General features: G+C 42.1%; 1 protein-coding gene across 1 annotated transcript; it reads left to right on the top strand.

Annotated features, from left to right (window-relative positions):
* The first annotated feature begins 4,723 nt into the window (after positions 1-4,723).
* sptlc1 (serine palmitoyltransferase, long chain base subunit 1) lies at positions 4,724-17,032 on the top strand. The gene is made up of 15 exons (XM_048259661.1): positions 4,724-4,850; positions 6,132-6,239; positions 6,451-6,545; positions 7,503-7,596; positions 8,577-8,649; positions 8,818-8,950; positions 9,348-9,477; positions 9,800-9,889; positions 10,641-10,748; positions 11,013-11,108; positions 12,062-12,158; positions 13,785-13,839; positions 15,280-15,397; positions 15,603-15,676; positions 15,825-17,032. Exons 1-15 carry the CDS (start codon positions 4,797-4,799, stop codon positions 15,916-15,918), a joined length of 1,419 nt encoding a protein of 472 aa, XP_048115618.1. The 5' UTR covers positions 4,724-4,796; the 3' UTR covers positions 15,919-17,032.
* The last annotated feature ends 261 nt before the right edge of the window (positions 17,033-17,293 follow it).

Genomic DNA, 17,293 nt, shown 5'->3' on the forward strand with positions numbered 1-17,293 from the left:
CCTGGTCTTTGTCAAATGTCTGAAAGTACAAGCAGACATGCACGCACATGTGGCACTTCAAAACCTTTTGCCACTGTACATTAAAGTATAATCAAATAGTCAACCGGCTATTTCCTGTTTTATATAGATCAATAAACATTTGTAAATGACAAGAAACCAAAAGAGGCCCTATTGTGAGGTATATGCATGACAAACAAAAACTCTATGTGACTTTACTCTATCGTATCCCAACTTACAGTGAGCGCTCCATCAAAAGCACTCACTCCGTTTAATCTCGTTTCAACCAGGAGTGTTTATTTATACGTGTTTAATGCAGCTGACCTAGTGCATGAAGAAAGGAGCCTGTCACTTCATGCCAGAGTGAAGCCAGTGTTCGTTAAGGGCTGTGCCACAGCAACGAAGCCGTCATGTGCATTCACTTAAATCTGAAGGACCTTGTGTATCTGTTCAGCGTTTTTTCCTTTCCTCTCTCTCTCTGTTCTCTCTGTCTTTCTGTCTTTGTTTCTATCGCTCTCCTCTCTCTGTAGCATGTGGTCTGAAGATGGGTGCTCATAATCCCCCATAGTCCACCTCGGAGAGCAGCTTATGGGTTGAGGTTAGATAATATACACATGACACACTGACCCAACGGTGGTCTCAGGCTGCCTACACACACACACACACACCACACAAACACACACACGCCACGCCACACACAAACACAAACAGACACGCCACACACACACACAAACACACACACGCCACACCACACCACACCTACGCTAACAGCATTACCCTCGAGGCAAGCAGCAAGGTCAGTTGTCGCAGTGTGGGAAATAAATCTCCAGCACCAAGTGCAAGCAAAGCTCCCACACAGAGCCACTGACATTCAGCTGAGATTTCAATTCTAAACAATGCCTGGATGACTCATCTCAGTTCCAATGGGAGGAGTGGCTGCCATACAGAACACACACAGACAGGCAGACTCTCATCATGCACTGACATTCCAAGATGAGAGAGCAATGCTTTACGTTAGGGTTCACTGAAGTAATACTGGATTGATTAGTAGTGGCCACATGATAGCATCTCAATTAGTGTGAGCAATGTGAGAAGCGTATAATTTGATCATGTTAAATTATGCACAGGTTTTAGATCTCCTAAGAACACACAGTTAAATAGTTCATGGAAACCTTGTCAGCTTTGACCATTACAATAGGTTTATTAATGTTCTATTTATGCTAAATGTTAAGATGTCACTTAATAAGTGTTACTTATTAATAGATTTACATCCCTGAAATTAGAAAAAACATTACAATTTTGTATCAGTGGTATTAGTAGAATTTGTTTGCAATCTGTTTTTCATGCGATTCTAAATGGAAGTGGCCTTCGGGTAGGACATATAATTTACATTCTATGCACTATCCTACACAGTTCCCTGCTGTTGCTTGGCAACCCAATGGCCTATGATGCAGGTGTTGCCGCCAGTGACGGTTTCCACAATGAGTGATGACCGCCTCCTGTCTATTCTCCCCTTGAGCAGAGAGCAAAGAGCAGCTTATGTAATCCCATCAATAAATAAATCCAGTACATGCATCGCTTGTAAACCTTATGGAGCATGCAACATAAAATGTATGCTCTTATATCTGCAAACAAAATGCCACAGAGAGCGATAGAGTGAGGAACAGAGAGAGAGAGAGAGAGAAGGGGATAAGGAATAAGAAATAGAGGAGTGAGAAGAGAGCAAAATATTAAACTGAAACCCCAGGATTTGTGTATAGCAAAACTGTCTGTGTTGTATAGGCTACATGTCTTCATTCTTGAGTATTTCCGACAGAAGGCAACTGTGTCACACAGTAGTACTCAGAGACACTCTGACAGAGGGGCTCCAGTGTGACCTGATTTACTGTACTAGAGTCTGAGTCAGGAAGTATCATTCATGCCAATCAAAGAAGCTGGCCCTGTCCATGGAAACTTGTCATCCACACTGTGTCAGCAGTGCGGTTCTGTGAAATCCAGCAGTTACATAAAACACACTGGAAATTCAAAGTCAGTCTCTGGCTTATTGCTGCAATACATCCCATTGTGCATTCAAACCACTTCCACCTCCAACTTGATCCCCCTGTGTGATTATACTGGATGTGGTTTGTGTCCATTTGGCCTTATTGGTGAATAAAAACCACATTCATTTTACTCACATTGTTTCTTACTACAACACGTGGAAACAAACATTGATTCTCGGTTAAGCCAAAGTGTGAAACCTCACTCTCCAACTGACTGTTTATGCAGAAATACAGGGGCTCTTTTAAGGCATTTGTTGACATTGGCACAAGTGATTACACATAATTATTCATGACATGCCTGAACATGGGTGTGCAGCTTGCAAGACTTTTCTGAGCTGCCTAGAAAGAGAGAGAAGAGGAAAAGTAGGCTACCACACACCAGGATCATTAAAATGACGAGATGGCTATGTTGTGTTTCACTTTGAGTCACCATAGAGAAGTTTGACAGTGTGATTTTATTTCAGCTTATTGCTTCCTTGTGGCACATGGTTGCTCTACTATTTCATTGTTATGCCTGGAAATGCATACTGAGAGGCTAGGGGTTCAGTGCCATGGCATGCAAAACCTTTGTTATGGCTCATGCAAAACTAATGACTTGACCCTTGACTGGTCAAGGTACAAGGTCTGGCTGCAGTCTTGAATTGTGGAGCAGGTTTTGCATGCATTTATTACTGAATGCATAAACAATTACTTTTTTTCAAATGTCGTATTTCTGCTTCAATAGGGTAGGTTTTGAGTAGTAACTGTTGTAAGCTTCTAATTAAATAGCTATATACTGTAAGGAAGTGGAATTTTGGTCACTACATGCCTGCATGTGAAGAGACCTCAAATACATTCAGACATGGAGGGACTGACTGATCAAGGCATTACACACCCTGTTCCTCTGAGCACATGCACGTGCTTCACATTAGGGAGCCGGGACACTGGGATCACATGGGCACAGCACAGCAAGCACAGCACAGTGAGTAGCCACTGAGCCCCTGCTTTTTTCTACTGCTGGGCTTTACTGTCATGTTAGCTAAGAAACTAAAACCTTTTACCCACTTTCTCTCTCTCTTTCTCTCTCTCTCTCTCGATCTCTCTCACTCTCTCTCTCTGTCTCTTTATTTATATTGAATGTCATCTCATTCATCGGCATTTGAGATGTTGTTTCTGCTAAATAATCTCCCTCGTCCATTTGCAGAAGTGTAGTAAGATCTGCACCTCTGGTTAAATCTGCATCTTTTGCTTGACATCAGTGCTTGTGGACAGATGTCTCTGCATTGATAAAATGAGCAATCACAATGTTTTAGAAGGAGCTTGGGGGCAAAGGGTTCCTTTTCCAAAATACAACCAAGTAGTCTAGAGAAGTTGGCCTTTAGCGTCTGATGAAAGATGGATGTGAGATCAACGCCCTCTAGTGGAGAATATATGGAAGTATTTTATCACAATTTGCTCCTAATTTAATGTTTCCCAGTTAATTAATGGAGGCAATTTGGAAGTAATAACCATAACCAGCTCCTTGATGTGTTTTACAGAACCACAGCACCAACGACTGCAGGATATCAATATGTTGCATATTACCATAGACTGTATGCATATTACACAGCATTGTGGGAAAAACAGAAGCAGATCAAGCAGACCAAGAAAGAGACATCAAATGTGTCACCAAAGGTTAAAAAGGGCTGGGGCTTCAGAGGTCAAAGAATGGAGTTATGTTTGTAGGTCTTACTCAAACTTGCTTTGCTTAGACCCCATCAACAGGGTATAATTATGCTCATGAGGGCTGCTTTCTTGGTGATGATTTTTGCTGCTTCGGTTCTTGGGCTGGGCATTCAGGTCACTGGTGCTGCATGCTGTACCGTGAAAAAGGCCCTTAACAGATTTTGGGAAGGCTACAACATGCAGCGATGTATCTGCGTCATGTTGTTAAATTGTCCTGGTTGTTGATTGGCACTGTAGAAAATCCCCTACTTGTAGCACAAGTAATTTGACACCTTTCCTCTATATCTGAAAATGAAATTGCCTCAAAACACAATGGGACAGATCAGTAGGCTATGCTTAGCCACTCTCAATATAGTGAGATCTGGATCACCTTTTATGATAAGCAACTAGAACATTGCCTTTAGCCTAGCTTATTTTTTTATTACTGAAAAATTGCCCAAAGATTATTGTGATAGAATACAAAGCAGGAGTATCTTAACCATTGCTACTATCTTAATTTCCCCTTGGGGATCAATAAAGTATCTATCTATCTATCTATCTATCTATCTATCTATCTATCTATCTACTTCAAATATCTCATGCCTGCATTTCAAACCAAAATGGACTCAGAGCCTGGGCTGACTGCAATGAGGCAAAAAAGTAACCCATACCTTCAGTTGTTTTGTGTTTGTATCTAAAGAGGAAATAAATAATGATTATCATTAGTCAAATGTTATTTTGTAGGGTATTTTCCCTTCCCTTTGATGTAGGCATATGATTGCCAAAAGAAGCCAAACGTCCCATGGTATTTTCAAACATTCCAAATCTCTGAATCTGTTTTAGCGGGCTATTTTGGCCCCAAACCTAGATGCAAATGGATTTGGTCCAGTTAAAAAAAAAAGCAATAGTTAGTGGAGCCAAAAGGCTAAAATTGACACCAAGCACATGCAGGATGGTGCCAGAGCCCCCGGTGATGCTTTTAGCCTTTACCAGTTGAGGGCGCACGATCCTAGAAAGCCAATGCCGTTTGGTGGGCAGGTCCTATAGGCAGGTCACGTGATTCAGGCAACGAAAATGGCGTCCGGGCAACAGTGGGTACTAGTGGAGATGGTACAAGCTTTCTACGAGGTAAGTAGACAAAAATAGTCCGACAGCGTTCATAAATACAGCTGTATATTTCACACACGGTTACACTGAAACCATAGATTCATCCGACGATAATACATGTCGAAAGGAATGGAGAGGATTTCAGATATCCTGTTCGGAACTTGTGCCATACTCCAGGAAGTGTAGCCAGCAAGCTAGCTAGAATAGCATGTAGTAATTCACTAGGAAGGGTGGTAAACGTTATATCAGTTGGAAGGGTGGCTACTGAAATGTGTCACTGTGAAGATATTTCGTTGTCGGAGTGACTGATTTGTATATTCAGCTGTAAGCTGTTAAGTAGCGTTTTTTTGTGCAAAGGGTTGTGGTTGAAGTTTGGTAAAGACATCAGAGATGCTTCAAGATCAGCTGTTGAATTCTGAGAGAAGTGGGGAGAGATTGAATTGTCAGTGTTCTCTGTAGATTAACGTGAAGAAATGCGAACAAATGTATATGTATGTCCAACATTTAAAATAAATTAACTCAAACTCCCGAAACAGAGCAACAAACAATGCAGACAGGATACACAAGACGAATGACAAACCGTGGCAGTTATAATATCACTAAAATCATCAGATCATTGTAGCACTAGAACTAGAAGCCACCTGATAATTGGAATTGTACATGTGATGTCCAGTTGGCCATTATCCTACCTGTTGATGTCTTCTTCTTAATCCAGATTTGGCTCTCTGTCTCTTCTGGTTTTAGCTAGATAAATTGAAACTGTCAAGCAATCAAAATAGCTTGTTAAGTTGTCCGATAAGTAAGCTTGTTAATTTAAAATCCTTTTATGGATCATTAGTGTTTGTTTCTAAGATAAAATATAGTTAGAAAGTGTGTTGCTCTATTTGGAACGTGCCCCTTCACCAACCATAGTCCACCCTATCATTATCAAGCTTACATCAGTGGATTTAGGTGAGGCGTGGCAGTAAGCCATAGAGTACACTGCACTGTTGCTGCAGTCACACAACTTTTCAGTGGAGTTTGTAGTAGGTGATTTCACTGTCCTCAAACATGTAATTACACAGTATTTAGGCTACTGTTTGGTTTAAACCAGACTTGGGCCTAAAGAACCAAGCTTTTACAAGTAGTCAGGTCCAGTCAAGTCAGGTTTATTTATAGAGCACTTGTAAAACATCATTTGTGGATAAAAGTGCTGTGTGTTTAAATACATTTCTTTTCCAGTTAAAATGGAAAGGCTGACAAGGATTTAAGGCACGTTTCCATTGAAATCTTGTCTCACCTGTCCACTCTCTTTCTTACTAGGCGCCTGCATATCACCTGATTCTGGAGGGGATCCTCATATTGTGGATAATCAGACTCCTTTTCTCCAAAACCTACAAACTACAGGAGCGTTCTGACCTCACAGATAAAGTATAACATATATTGATGCTCTAAGGATGTCACAAAACACTTTTAGATTGTATAGGCCTACATTAGAAACTTGTGTAGAATTTTTCAGCAGAAATTACACAGTGCTGCACGACCAGGTTGCGAAAAAATCACTTGATTTTGAAAAAAACAGAGATAAAGAAGATAATGTTTGTTTTCTGATGGATGGTTCGATGAATGTGTATGTCCACAGGAGAAGGAAGAGTTGATTGAAGAATGGCAACCAGAGCCTCTTGTTCCCCCGGTACCAAAGAACCACCCATCCCTCAATTACGACATAGTTACTGGGTAAGCCTAAAAATACCTATGTGGGGGCAGCCGTGGCCTACTGGTTAGCGCTTCGGACTTGTAACCCTGACCAGTAGGAACGACTGAAGTGCCCTTGAGCAAGGCACCTAACCCCTCACTGCTCCCAGAGCACTGCTGTAGCAGGTAGCTCACTGCATCGGGATTAGTGTGTGCTTCACCTCACTGTGTGTTCACTGTGTGCTGAGTGTGTTTCACTAATTCACGGATTGGGATAAATGCAGAGACCAATTTTCCCTCATGGGATGAAAAGAGTATACTTATACTTACTTACTTATACTTAAATGCATATGGGTACCTCTTACATGAACTCTGTAGCCTATTCATCCAAGTTATACACACTACCGGTCAAAAGTTTGGGGTCACTTAGAAATTTCCATTCCACTCCATTATAGACAGAATACCAGCTGAGATCCATTGCATTGTTTTTCAGGACAGCATTACATTATGTGCTTACATGATGGCAAAAGGGTTCTCGACTGTTGTAGAAAGAAATGTCTTAACTTTGATGCAATATCTACATTGCCCATTTTCAGCAACCATTCATCCAGTGTTCCAAAGGCACATTCTGTTTCTGTTACACATTCTGTACTAATCTGATATGATTTTAAAAGGCCAGCTGAGAAAACATGGGAGAACCCTTTTGCAATTATGTAAGCACATAATGTAATCTGAAAACTGCTGCCCCGATTAAAAAAACAAAACAATGCAACTGATCTCAGCTGGTATTCTGTCTATAATGGAGTGGAATGGACATTTCTAAGTGACCCCAAACCGGTAGTGTATAGCGAGGTCAATATAGCGAGGAGTACTTTTATATCTCTTGTAGTTGTTGATTTACAGTGCTACTTGTGTGCTAGATGTCTACATGCAAGATCATGGAATAATAAGTGGGCTCTGTTTTGCTCTATGGCTAATGACAGTGTTTTACTTTTGCAGGCCTCCAAGCCACAACATCATCGTAAATGGGAAGGAGTGCATTAACTTCGCCTCATTTAACTTCTTGGGCCTGCTCGACAATGAGCGAGTCAAGGTTGGTGCTATTTTCAGATAGGGAGGTCGGAGCAACAGAGTGGCTTTTTCCATTATTCTCCAGACTCCTGGTCGACACCACGTTCTCTGATTGCACTTTGGAATACAAACTTATTTTCCTTGATGGCATTTTTTTTATCTGCAGGACCAAGCCAGTTTGGGATGTTTGTTGGTGAGATAGTGGGAAACGCCCTAACAAAAGTAAATTGCTAGCAGTGTTTTTAGACTGATACTGTCGCCAGTCGTTTCTCATGTGTTGCTTGCTGGAATGGAGCCTCGCAGAGGCCACTGTGGTTTGGATGCGTTCTTGTCGCAGAGATGAATGTGAGGTCACTGCGCTCATCATATCCTGGAGAAACACCATATCAGTAACATGCATATGTTACTTTATCTGTGCTTGTTACAGAAATTTGGCATACTCATGCATGTGGTCTATACTGAAATGATGAATATAGTGTAAGAGTCAAAAGATTCAGCAGACATTTTCCCATAACAAACCATAGACCATATAAGCAACTGCTCAAGTTTTTCCGCTTTCTTTATTTCTCTTGTGCAAAACCTTTTAACTATTACCAGTAATGTTCACCATCATTATATGATAAGACCACAGTCCAAGTTCCTCGGTTGTTATTTTAGAACATTTGTTTTCAATATCTGTGCAAAAAGCCCTGGTGGTAGGCGAGGCTAAATTATGCAAGATGGAAATTGGAAAATTGCAGATGTGTGCTGCAATGCTGCTACAGATCATATGTTTTCCTGAACAAATAAAAGCCTCAGCAGGTCACCTAGAACAGGCAGCCTTGGGTACAGGCTACAGCGTCTTACCTTGACATGTCCAGTTGGATTTACAACTTCCCTGGCCTTCTGCTCTGAATGATTTTGCTTATGCTAATGCATTTATGAAACTTCAGAGGGTATTTGGGATGTGACTTTGCATTTGAGTTCTAACTCTCTGATGGCCCTGTCTTGTTGTTCCTGCAGCACAAGGCTCTGGCCTCGCTGAAGAAGTATGGAGTAGGAACCTGTGGCCCAAGAGGATTTTATGGAACTTTTGGTAAATCTTTTTAAGCCTTTAAATAAGGACATCAAATGTCTGGTGTTGTGTAATGCAAAGAAATGTGTTTTTGGGAATCCCTCCAAGTTCAGGTCCTCATAATGTTAGAATTTAAAGTGTGTGTGTGTGTGTGTGTGTGCTTGCTTGTGTGCACGCCAACACTTGCAGATGTCCACCTGGAGCTTGAGGAGCGGTTGGCCAAGTTCATGAGGACGGAGGAGGCCATTATCTACTCGTACGGCTTCGCTACTATAGCTAGCGCCATCCCGGCATACTCCAAGAGAGGTGACATCATCTTTGTGTAAGCCGCTGCTCCTCCCCAGACACCTCCGTAGTCCGCACACACTAAGTATCATTAATAACACGGAACCTGATGAAATCCTCTGTCTCCTGGAGAGAGTGCTTACTAAGCCTACTCATTTCTCATCCCCCTCCCAACTTACACATACTCACTCACGCACACACACATACTCATATACTCTCTCATGCACACACACGCACACATGCACATGCACACACACACACACACACACATACACATTATATATATATATATATATATATATATATATATATATATATATATATATATATATATATATATATATTAATATATACACAAACACATTAATATATACTCACCCACACACATATATACACTCAACCATGCACACATACATACACCAATATGCACACAGCGATGAGGCGGCGTGTTTCTCCATCCAGAAGGGCCTCCAGGCCTCCCGCAGTTTCATCAAGTACTTCAAACACAACGACATGGAGGACCTGGAACGCCTCCTGAAAGAACAGGAAATGGAGGATCAGAGGGTGAGTGAGTGAGTGAGTGAGCGGCGAGCAAGCGAGACTGAGAGTGCGAAAGTGAAAGTGAGAGTGAGAGTCCTGATTCCTGCCGACATGGCGTGCAGAAAGTGGATTCTCAGGGCACGACCGACCCATATCCCCTAAACTCACTGCTGACCCTGGGATTATTTGGCTTTGCAGTACGTTATCCAGTGAGAAGGGGAGACAAAAGCAAGAGTCTACCCTGATCACGGTCTTTATGTTGCAAGCCTCAGTGTGTGTGTGTGTGTTTGTGTATGTTGCTCTTACTGAGGCTCGTGTGAAAGATCTCATGTGTTTTGCGTTCCAGAATCCCCGCAAGGCCCGAGTCACCAGGAGGTTCATCGTGGTGGAGGGCCTGTACGTGAACACAGCCGACGTGTGTCCCCTCCCAGAGCTGGTGAGACACAGCGCAAACACTATCCAGCCCTCTGCCGGCCTGTCCTGTTTAAAGAGAACAGAGCGCATGTATAAACAGAGTCAAAACACACACATACTCTATGCTGACTTAAGTTGATTGTGTGTACACTACAGATGCAGCAAGGTTGATTTTGGTCTATAGTTTCTGTGGAAAGCGCTACATCTTCCAGTGACTTGCGTGTGTAAATTATAGGACATGAAAGATTTCGTCCTGATGTTTATTAGGGAGGCTCCAAGCTCTGCTGTGATCTCTGATCTGTAAATAACCCATGGTGGCCACAATGCTGTGCTGTCCTACTATGTAACTTAGTGAATCTGTTGCATCATGGACCTGTGCAGAGATTACGGCACGTATCCTTTATCAGTAGGACAGAAGAAACCATCTCAAAATGTTACTCTGTTCTTGACTCTCAACCTATTGCACAAAACCAACTTTTGTTATGCATATAAGAATTCTATTTTGAATACTGGCGAATTATCCGCTCTTTATTTGCACTTGCCTGCACACGTTGCCTCAGTTTATTGTCTGTGCACAGCAGTGATTTAGTAGCTCAGTAGAGACGCACACACACTGCTTCCCATTCCCAAGTGCAGCCATTACAATACTCCCATATTTCATCTGCTTTGGCCGCCAGAATGGCCACACATGCCTAACAGATAACTGAGCCACATAAGGCACGATGCAGACTACTCTTCCTCTCGCCTCATGCGTTGGTCCTCTTGTTCTGTAGGTGAAGCTCAAGTACAAGTACAAGGTGCGCATCTTCCTGGAGGAGAGCGTGTCCTTTGGCGTCCTGGGAGAACATGGCCGAGGGGTCACAGAACACTTTGGGGTCAATGTGAGTATTGTGTCACAACCACTATTAAAATGAGAAGATAATTGACGAGTTGATGAGTATAAATAAGTATAATATAGCATACAGTATGTTAGTATTATAGTATATAAATACCACAGATGTGTAGTATTTGCTGTTACCAAAAAAATTTCTCCTTTCAGTCTGATGTGGTGGATTATGTGACCTACAACAAAAAAATACCACAACAAGGTCTTCAGAGGAATTTTTGGAGACAAAAAATGTACGTTTTTGTGTGTCTCATTTCAGATTGATGACATCGACCTCATCAGTGCCAATATGGAGAACGCGGTTGCGTCTATCGGAGGCTTCTGCTGTGGGAGATCCTTCGTCATAGACCACCAGGTACCGCCTGGCCTTGAGATCTGTTTTTCTTTTTGTCCCTCCCCCCTTTTTGTCAATATACTTTTAATAAAAATGGGTGGATAACAAACGGAAAAACACCACACATGAGCCCGCGACACTCCAAATCGGATCCACGTTCAAGGCGTGCTGGGGATGTATTTCAGATGTGTGCTGTTGCTCATCGGATATCAACACGTGTAGTGTTTGCAGGGATGTGCAGCTGTAGGTTATTTGCTGTGGCTGGGGCGCAGTGGAATGGCGCGGACAATTATTTTAAACGCTTTTGCAAGACTGGTGCGCATTGTTTGAAGATTCTTGACATGATGGAATGATATCCGAGGTAATGTTAGACACATGGGCTTTTGAAATTCAGGCTAAAACGCCAAATTTTACCCAGGGATGGCCTAGGAAAGCATGGGAAAAAAAGAAACGTGTTGCAGCAGTGCACGCACAAGCACATACACAAGTGGTTACACACACACACACACACACACACAGGTCCCTGACAGAAGCCAACTGCGGGGACAGATCTGAGCCAGCCTCATTCTGGATCATGTCAGCCACTGTGTAGAAAGTTTTAACGAATGTTTCACTTATAGGAAAGCCATCTAGAAATCTCTTTGTAAACACGGTCTCATAGGTTGTTTGTGCTGAGCATCTGGCTTAGTTCAGTTTAGAAATGATGGGGAGAGAAAAATCCACATGCACACACACACACACACACACACACACACACACACACACACACACACACACATACACACATACAGACACTCATGTTGCGCCAGAATAGTATGCCAACCACTATATTGAAAATGGAAAAAACAGGATATGCATCATATTTTTGACATAATTGCCCAGCTACCATACACATGTGGATGAAGCCCTCAGAACAAATCAGCTCGGTAAACACAGATCTCCTGCACTCGTGTGTGTGTTCCGTTCCTCCTCAGCGTCTGTCTGGCCAGGGCTACTGTTTCTCCGCCTCCCTGCCCCCCATGCTGGCCGCCGCCGCTATCGAGGCCCTCAACATCATGGAGGAAGATCCAGGTGAGACCGCCGACGAGTTGTGCCAAGTGACCGCCAGATTCATATGCATCCCAGAACTGATCTGCCTTCCTGCTAAATTCACAAGAGATATTGATCGCATAAGCAGCCTTGTGGAAGTTATGGCTGAATGCATTACAAATATATTCAGTTTTAGCGCTCAAATATGCATGCGGTATAATTCACATGCATTCAGTTTCAGCCTCTGTTTTTGCTCTTCTGTTATCCTCATCAGTTAGGCAGCTTTCTCTATGTCATTGCTAACTGCATGCATACACATGCAGTAATCTTGTACTGCACAGACAGCCTTTGCTAGGTCTGCTTGGATTGGGATATGATGTGTCTGTGTATGGGAGAGAAAGGGATGTAATTAGTTTTCCCTTTTTTCTCTTCGTAACCAAATGACCAAGAGCGTTCCTTCTTTTGGGTGCTTTTTAAATTAAACTGGCCTGGCTTCAGTAAGGTTTATGATTTAGACCATATGCTGAGGCCTGTATAGAGGCCGGTTGGCTGGTCGGCCAACTGAACGCTCTGTCGCCTGACCTTGGGGTGGAGGGCCTGATGCACGGGAGTCTGACCAGACAGCAGGCCGGCAGTGGAGCTGTGTACTCAGTGTCTGTAAAGGAATGAGTTGAATTTTTTTTTTTTAAGAATGTCTAACTTGTCAAAAGTTATTTACATGAGATCAGATGTGCTTTAACATCTGATTTAAATTATTCTTTGTTATTAAGTTTTTGGAATGTGTATCAGGAATATGTATGACTAATTTCTTCTGTGGGACAGTTTTGTGCCAAAGCCTCAAACAGTACATCAACACAGAAACTAACTGAAACTTAAGTACAACACAGCATGTCCATATTTAAGAGACATCCAAAACTCACACATCTTAACAATGGAAGCTCTTTTGAGCTTATGAACAATCTGGCTGCTTTTGATGTATTCTGTTGACTTGAATGGGTCAAACTCCTTGAAAATGATCCAGACTAATACTTGAACTTACAGCCATTTAGGCACTGTCTGACCTGATTTGTGTTGTTTTGTTTGCCTGTATAACTCCCACACATTCACACAGATTCTTGAATCCAAACCTTATAGATGCAGTCCTTTGTATAGAAAATGCCCTACGGCCCTTAGACAATGAACTTTTCTCGCAGACCCTTTTTCCTATATATCAGAAAGAGGCTGAACGGCATATAGTTCTGCACTTACGTAATGTCAAAGTTATCTAGTATGGGGGGGAATGGGTGTTTAGGCTTTATGGCCAGTCTCACGATGAGAGATGAGTCGCGGTCGACTGTCCTGCTCCACCTCCCAGCAGGCCCTGGTGAAGGGGGCGCCAGGCTCCTGCTGGCCAAGGTAAACTAATTACCCTCGGCCCGTCGGGACTCCGCTCCCTGAGCCCCACACAGTGTGGACTAACTGCACTGTATGGGGAGTGGGGTTGGGGGGGTTCAAGGGAAGTGATGTTGAGTAGCCTTCTGTGCTGCTTCTTGCACTGAACAGGGACTGAGGAGAGGGTATTTCAACAGAGGGGAAGTTGAGTATCCTTCTGTGTGTACGTATGTTTTATTTGTCTCTCTCTTTGTGTGTCTGTGTCTCTTGTCTCTCTCTCTCTCCTCTCTGTTGAAGACATTTTCGTCATCCTGGGGGACAAATGCAAGCACGTCCACAAGGCTCTGCAAGGGTGAGTTGGAGTCTGCCGAGCTGTTTCCCATGAAAGAAACCAGCAGTCTGGCACAAACACAGGGAAAGGCTCTTGAAGTCAAAACATTTCCTGTAACGTTATTTAATGGAAGCAGTTTTGCACCACATAATTTAAGACAACAGAATGTTGCGATTTGGCCATATAGCAAGAGTTTTTGCAAATTTACGTTGTTGGCTACAGAAAAGAGAGTGATATTTAAAAAAAATAAATAGATAAATAAAATAGACAGCCTGTCTTAGCCTCTCAGTCGCTGCAGCCGAGGAATCCGACACTGTGATGCTATACTTGCGGTTTAGCAGGTATCGGACAGCAATCACAACAACCTGTGCTGATTTATGAATTTGCTCTCCCCTCTTTTTTTTTGGGTTGTGAAAAATTCAACAACCCCCCGACTAGTTTCGCACTTCTGTCTCTCCCCTCGTCAGGATATTTACACTCTTGACACAAGGGCTTTTCCTGTTTCTACTGCACACATACATCATGCTCAGAGACTCCCTTCTTTTCTTGGCCGCACAGTTCTGCTGTAACATTATGAGAGAAGATACAGGAGATTGTATCCCTCAGTTGTCCTCTTGGGGATCTCCCTCTTCCCATGTTTGGTGTCTATCCCTTCTGATAATGTTTGAAGTTATCTGATAAGTTATTCTCAGTTTATAAGATAGGCACTGCAATTAGCCCCTAGCTCGTGATTAGCCTGATTAGGGTATTTATAGTTAAAAATAGGCTGTGGGGGGACTTAATATACCGGTAGGCATGGTGGAGCAGTGGTTGTGTTGCTGCTTGACAATCGGTTGGCCTGGGTTCAAATCCCAAATCCACTCTTGCAAGTTTGTGTTGCTTGGGGAAAAAATGTCTGCTAAATACCAGTAACTTTACATTACTAGATCAGTCAAGTCCAGCAGGATGAGGCTTGGGACCTCTCAAACGGTATGTGTGGGAACTCCTAACGCTTCCAGTCAGCGAGGGTACAGAGTATTTTTGCACACAAGCATTGGTTAGCGTGGGCGCTACAACCCTCAGCGTTTTCTGGTACTTTCCCAGAAAGGGCCGCTTTGTGTATTGTGGTCTGATTGTGGCCCAGGGAAGAAGGAACAAAATACGCAAACAGAGGTTTGAAACACTTGTCTGCTGGATGCTTCTCATACATGCGTTTGGGGAGGCCCCTGTATGTTTGGAGTCTTCTCAACATGTGAGGTACAGTTCATGCTCTTCAAGTCTTTAATAGGCAGTATATTTAAGGACAGGCTGTGTTAGATTTATGCACTTGGGTTTTTCAGCTATAGAGCAAGATCATGGTTTTAATTACCAGGTGCAGACACTAATGAAACATACACTTCACTGCACGGCATGGATGTGTTGGCATCAGCCAAAAGATTGTGCATGGGTGTGACTGGAGTGTGTCTTGTGTGACTGCTGCAGGACTCCAGGGCTGAAGGTTGTTGGCGAGTCCTTTGCTCCAGCCCTCCATCTGCAGCTGGAGAAGAGCACCGGGTCCAGAGACAGCGACGTCAAGACACTCCGCAGCATCGTTGATTACGTAAGTGGGAATGAGTCTATACACTTTATTCAAGATCAGATCAGGTAAGATTACTACGGTTAGATATGAAGCGCAAAACCTTTTATTTCACTATGCACAAATACAATGGTGAAACCTCCCAACGTATATGTATAATAAATGCAGTTATATTGTTATATTATAAAAGTTTTATGCCGCTACATTTATAAAATGTCCTGTATTGCAGTGTTTGGACAGAGGAATAGCTCTTACACAAGCAAGATATCTTGACAAAGAAGAGAAGTTTCTTCCTCCACCAAGGTAAATCTTGTCGATGTTTATTTTCCTCTCCCCCTCTGTCTGCCCACAGTGTTAACATGTGCGGATCTCAGCATTGTTATTAGCCACGTGCGTTGCCACAATGTGAACTCTTCTAAAACAAACATCTGATTTTTCCACTGACCTGCAGCATCCGGGTGGTCGTGACCGTGGAGCAATCCAAAGAGGAGATTGAGAAAGCGGCCAGTTGTATACGCGAAGCTGCGTCAGCTATGCTGAAATAATTCCAGCAGTGCACTCCGGACCCCAAGACACGCTTGGCAAGCCAGTCAACAGACCCCTCGCTGGTTGACCTCTTTGGCACGGAGGACCACATGTGAGAAGCTGTCCAACGGTTAATGCTTGATATAGCAGGTGGCTTCAGCATTACTGTAGTGGCCAGAACAATACTATAATCACATCATTCTTTTTTTCACGCAACAGTTACTTTGATTTTTTATTTTTACTCAGATACTGTATAGAAGTGTTTTCAGTCGCTCATTTCATATGGAATTGAATGTAATATTTGCTGTTCACTGGTCTACAAGGTGTGCACCACCGAAAAACTATTTATTTCCTCATGAATGCCTTGAATTATGATAGCAAGTCTTAACTAATCCATAATAAATACTGAAAGAGTAACACATTTTTTATAAATTTTATATGGACTGTTATTTTTCACCACACTGTGACAAAAAAAATTGCTTGTGTTGTATACTGTTCTTTTTGTCACATTTGACCAAAGGGTTGTTCGCTCTAAAAAAAAAAATCATTCGAATGCAGTTTTGCACTGTTTTTATGTGTGCATATTTTTTTTTTTCTTTTGTGATATTGAGGTAACATTTTTGAAACATCATTAAATTGTTTCCTTTTACTTTTTCTTTTAATGGCTCAAGTGTGTCAGTGTATTTTGATATAATAAGAGCAGTTGTGTGGAAACTACTATGTCACTGTACAAACAGTGTTTAAAAACATTATTTTTCTTTTATGACAAATGTGCTTTGCCATATACCTCAGAGGAACAGGATACCTGTAGGAATAACATTGAGTAGTACTGGCAAATGATCACTTTTCAACTGGTTGAGTTTGTCTGAGGAAGATCTTTATCACTATGCAACAAATGTGATTGTAGGTCACGGAAAGCATATATATTATATATATTTCCACCACTCAATTGCTTATTTATGTCATATGTTGAATATCAGCTTGTAAATGCATATGTGTTTTTTTCTATATTATTTGATTGTTTAATGGAATAACACTGTTGGAGATACATTTTATAATGTGCCTTTATATGCTGCTAATGTTAATTTGAATGAAAGTTAATTAAATAAAAAGCAAGTGGCTATTGGTTTTCTACTCTAATGTGTGAAATAAAATCACGGCCTATAGCTCTACTGTATGACGCTGACAGAAACCAGAATGCCTTTTTAAATGGTCTTATAACGAGAAACACGTTATTTAATCCAGAGCAGTTGTCTAAATCACTTTTAACAACGAGCAGATCGCTGTCTTGGACCCACGTCTACGCGTTGAAACAATTTATTAATATAAAGGCGTGAGCGCTACTAAAGGAAGTATCCCAAAAGGAGTAACACTTCTAGAAAGTTGTCACCCGTA

This window comes from Alosa alosa, chromosome 12, assembly GCF_017589495.1.
Source record: "Alosa alosa isolate M-15738 ecotype Scorff River chromosome 12, AALO_Geno_1.1, whole genome shotgun sequence".
Lineage (NCBI taxonomy): Eukaryota > Metazoa > Chordata > Actinopteri > Clupeiformes > Clupeidae > Alosa > Alosa alosa.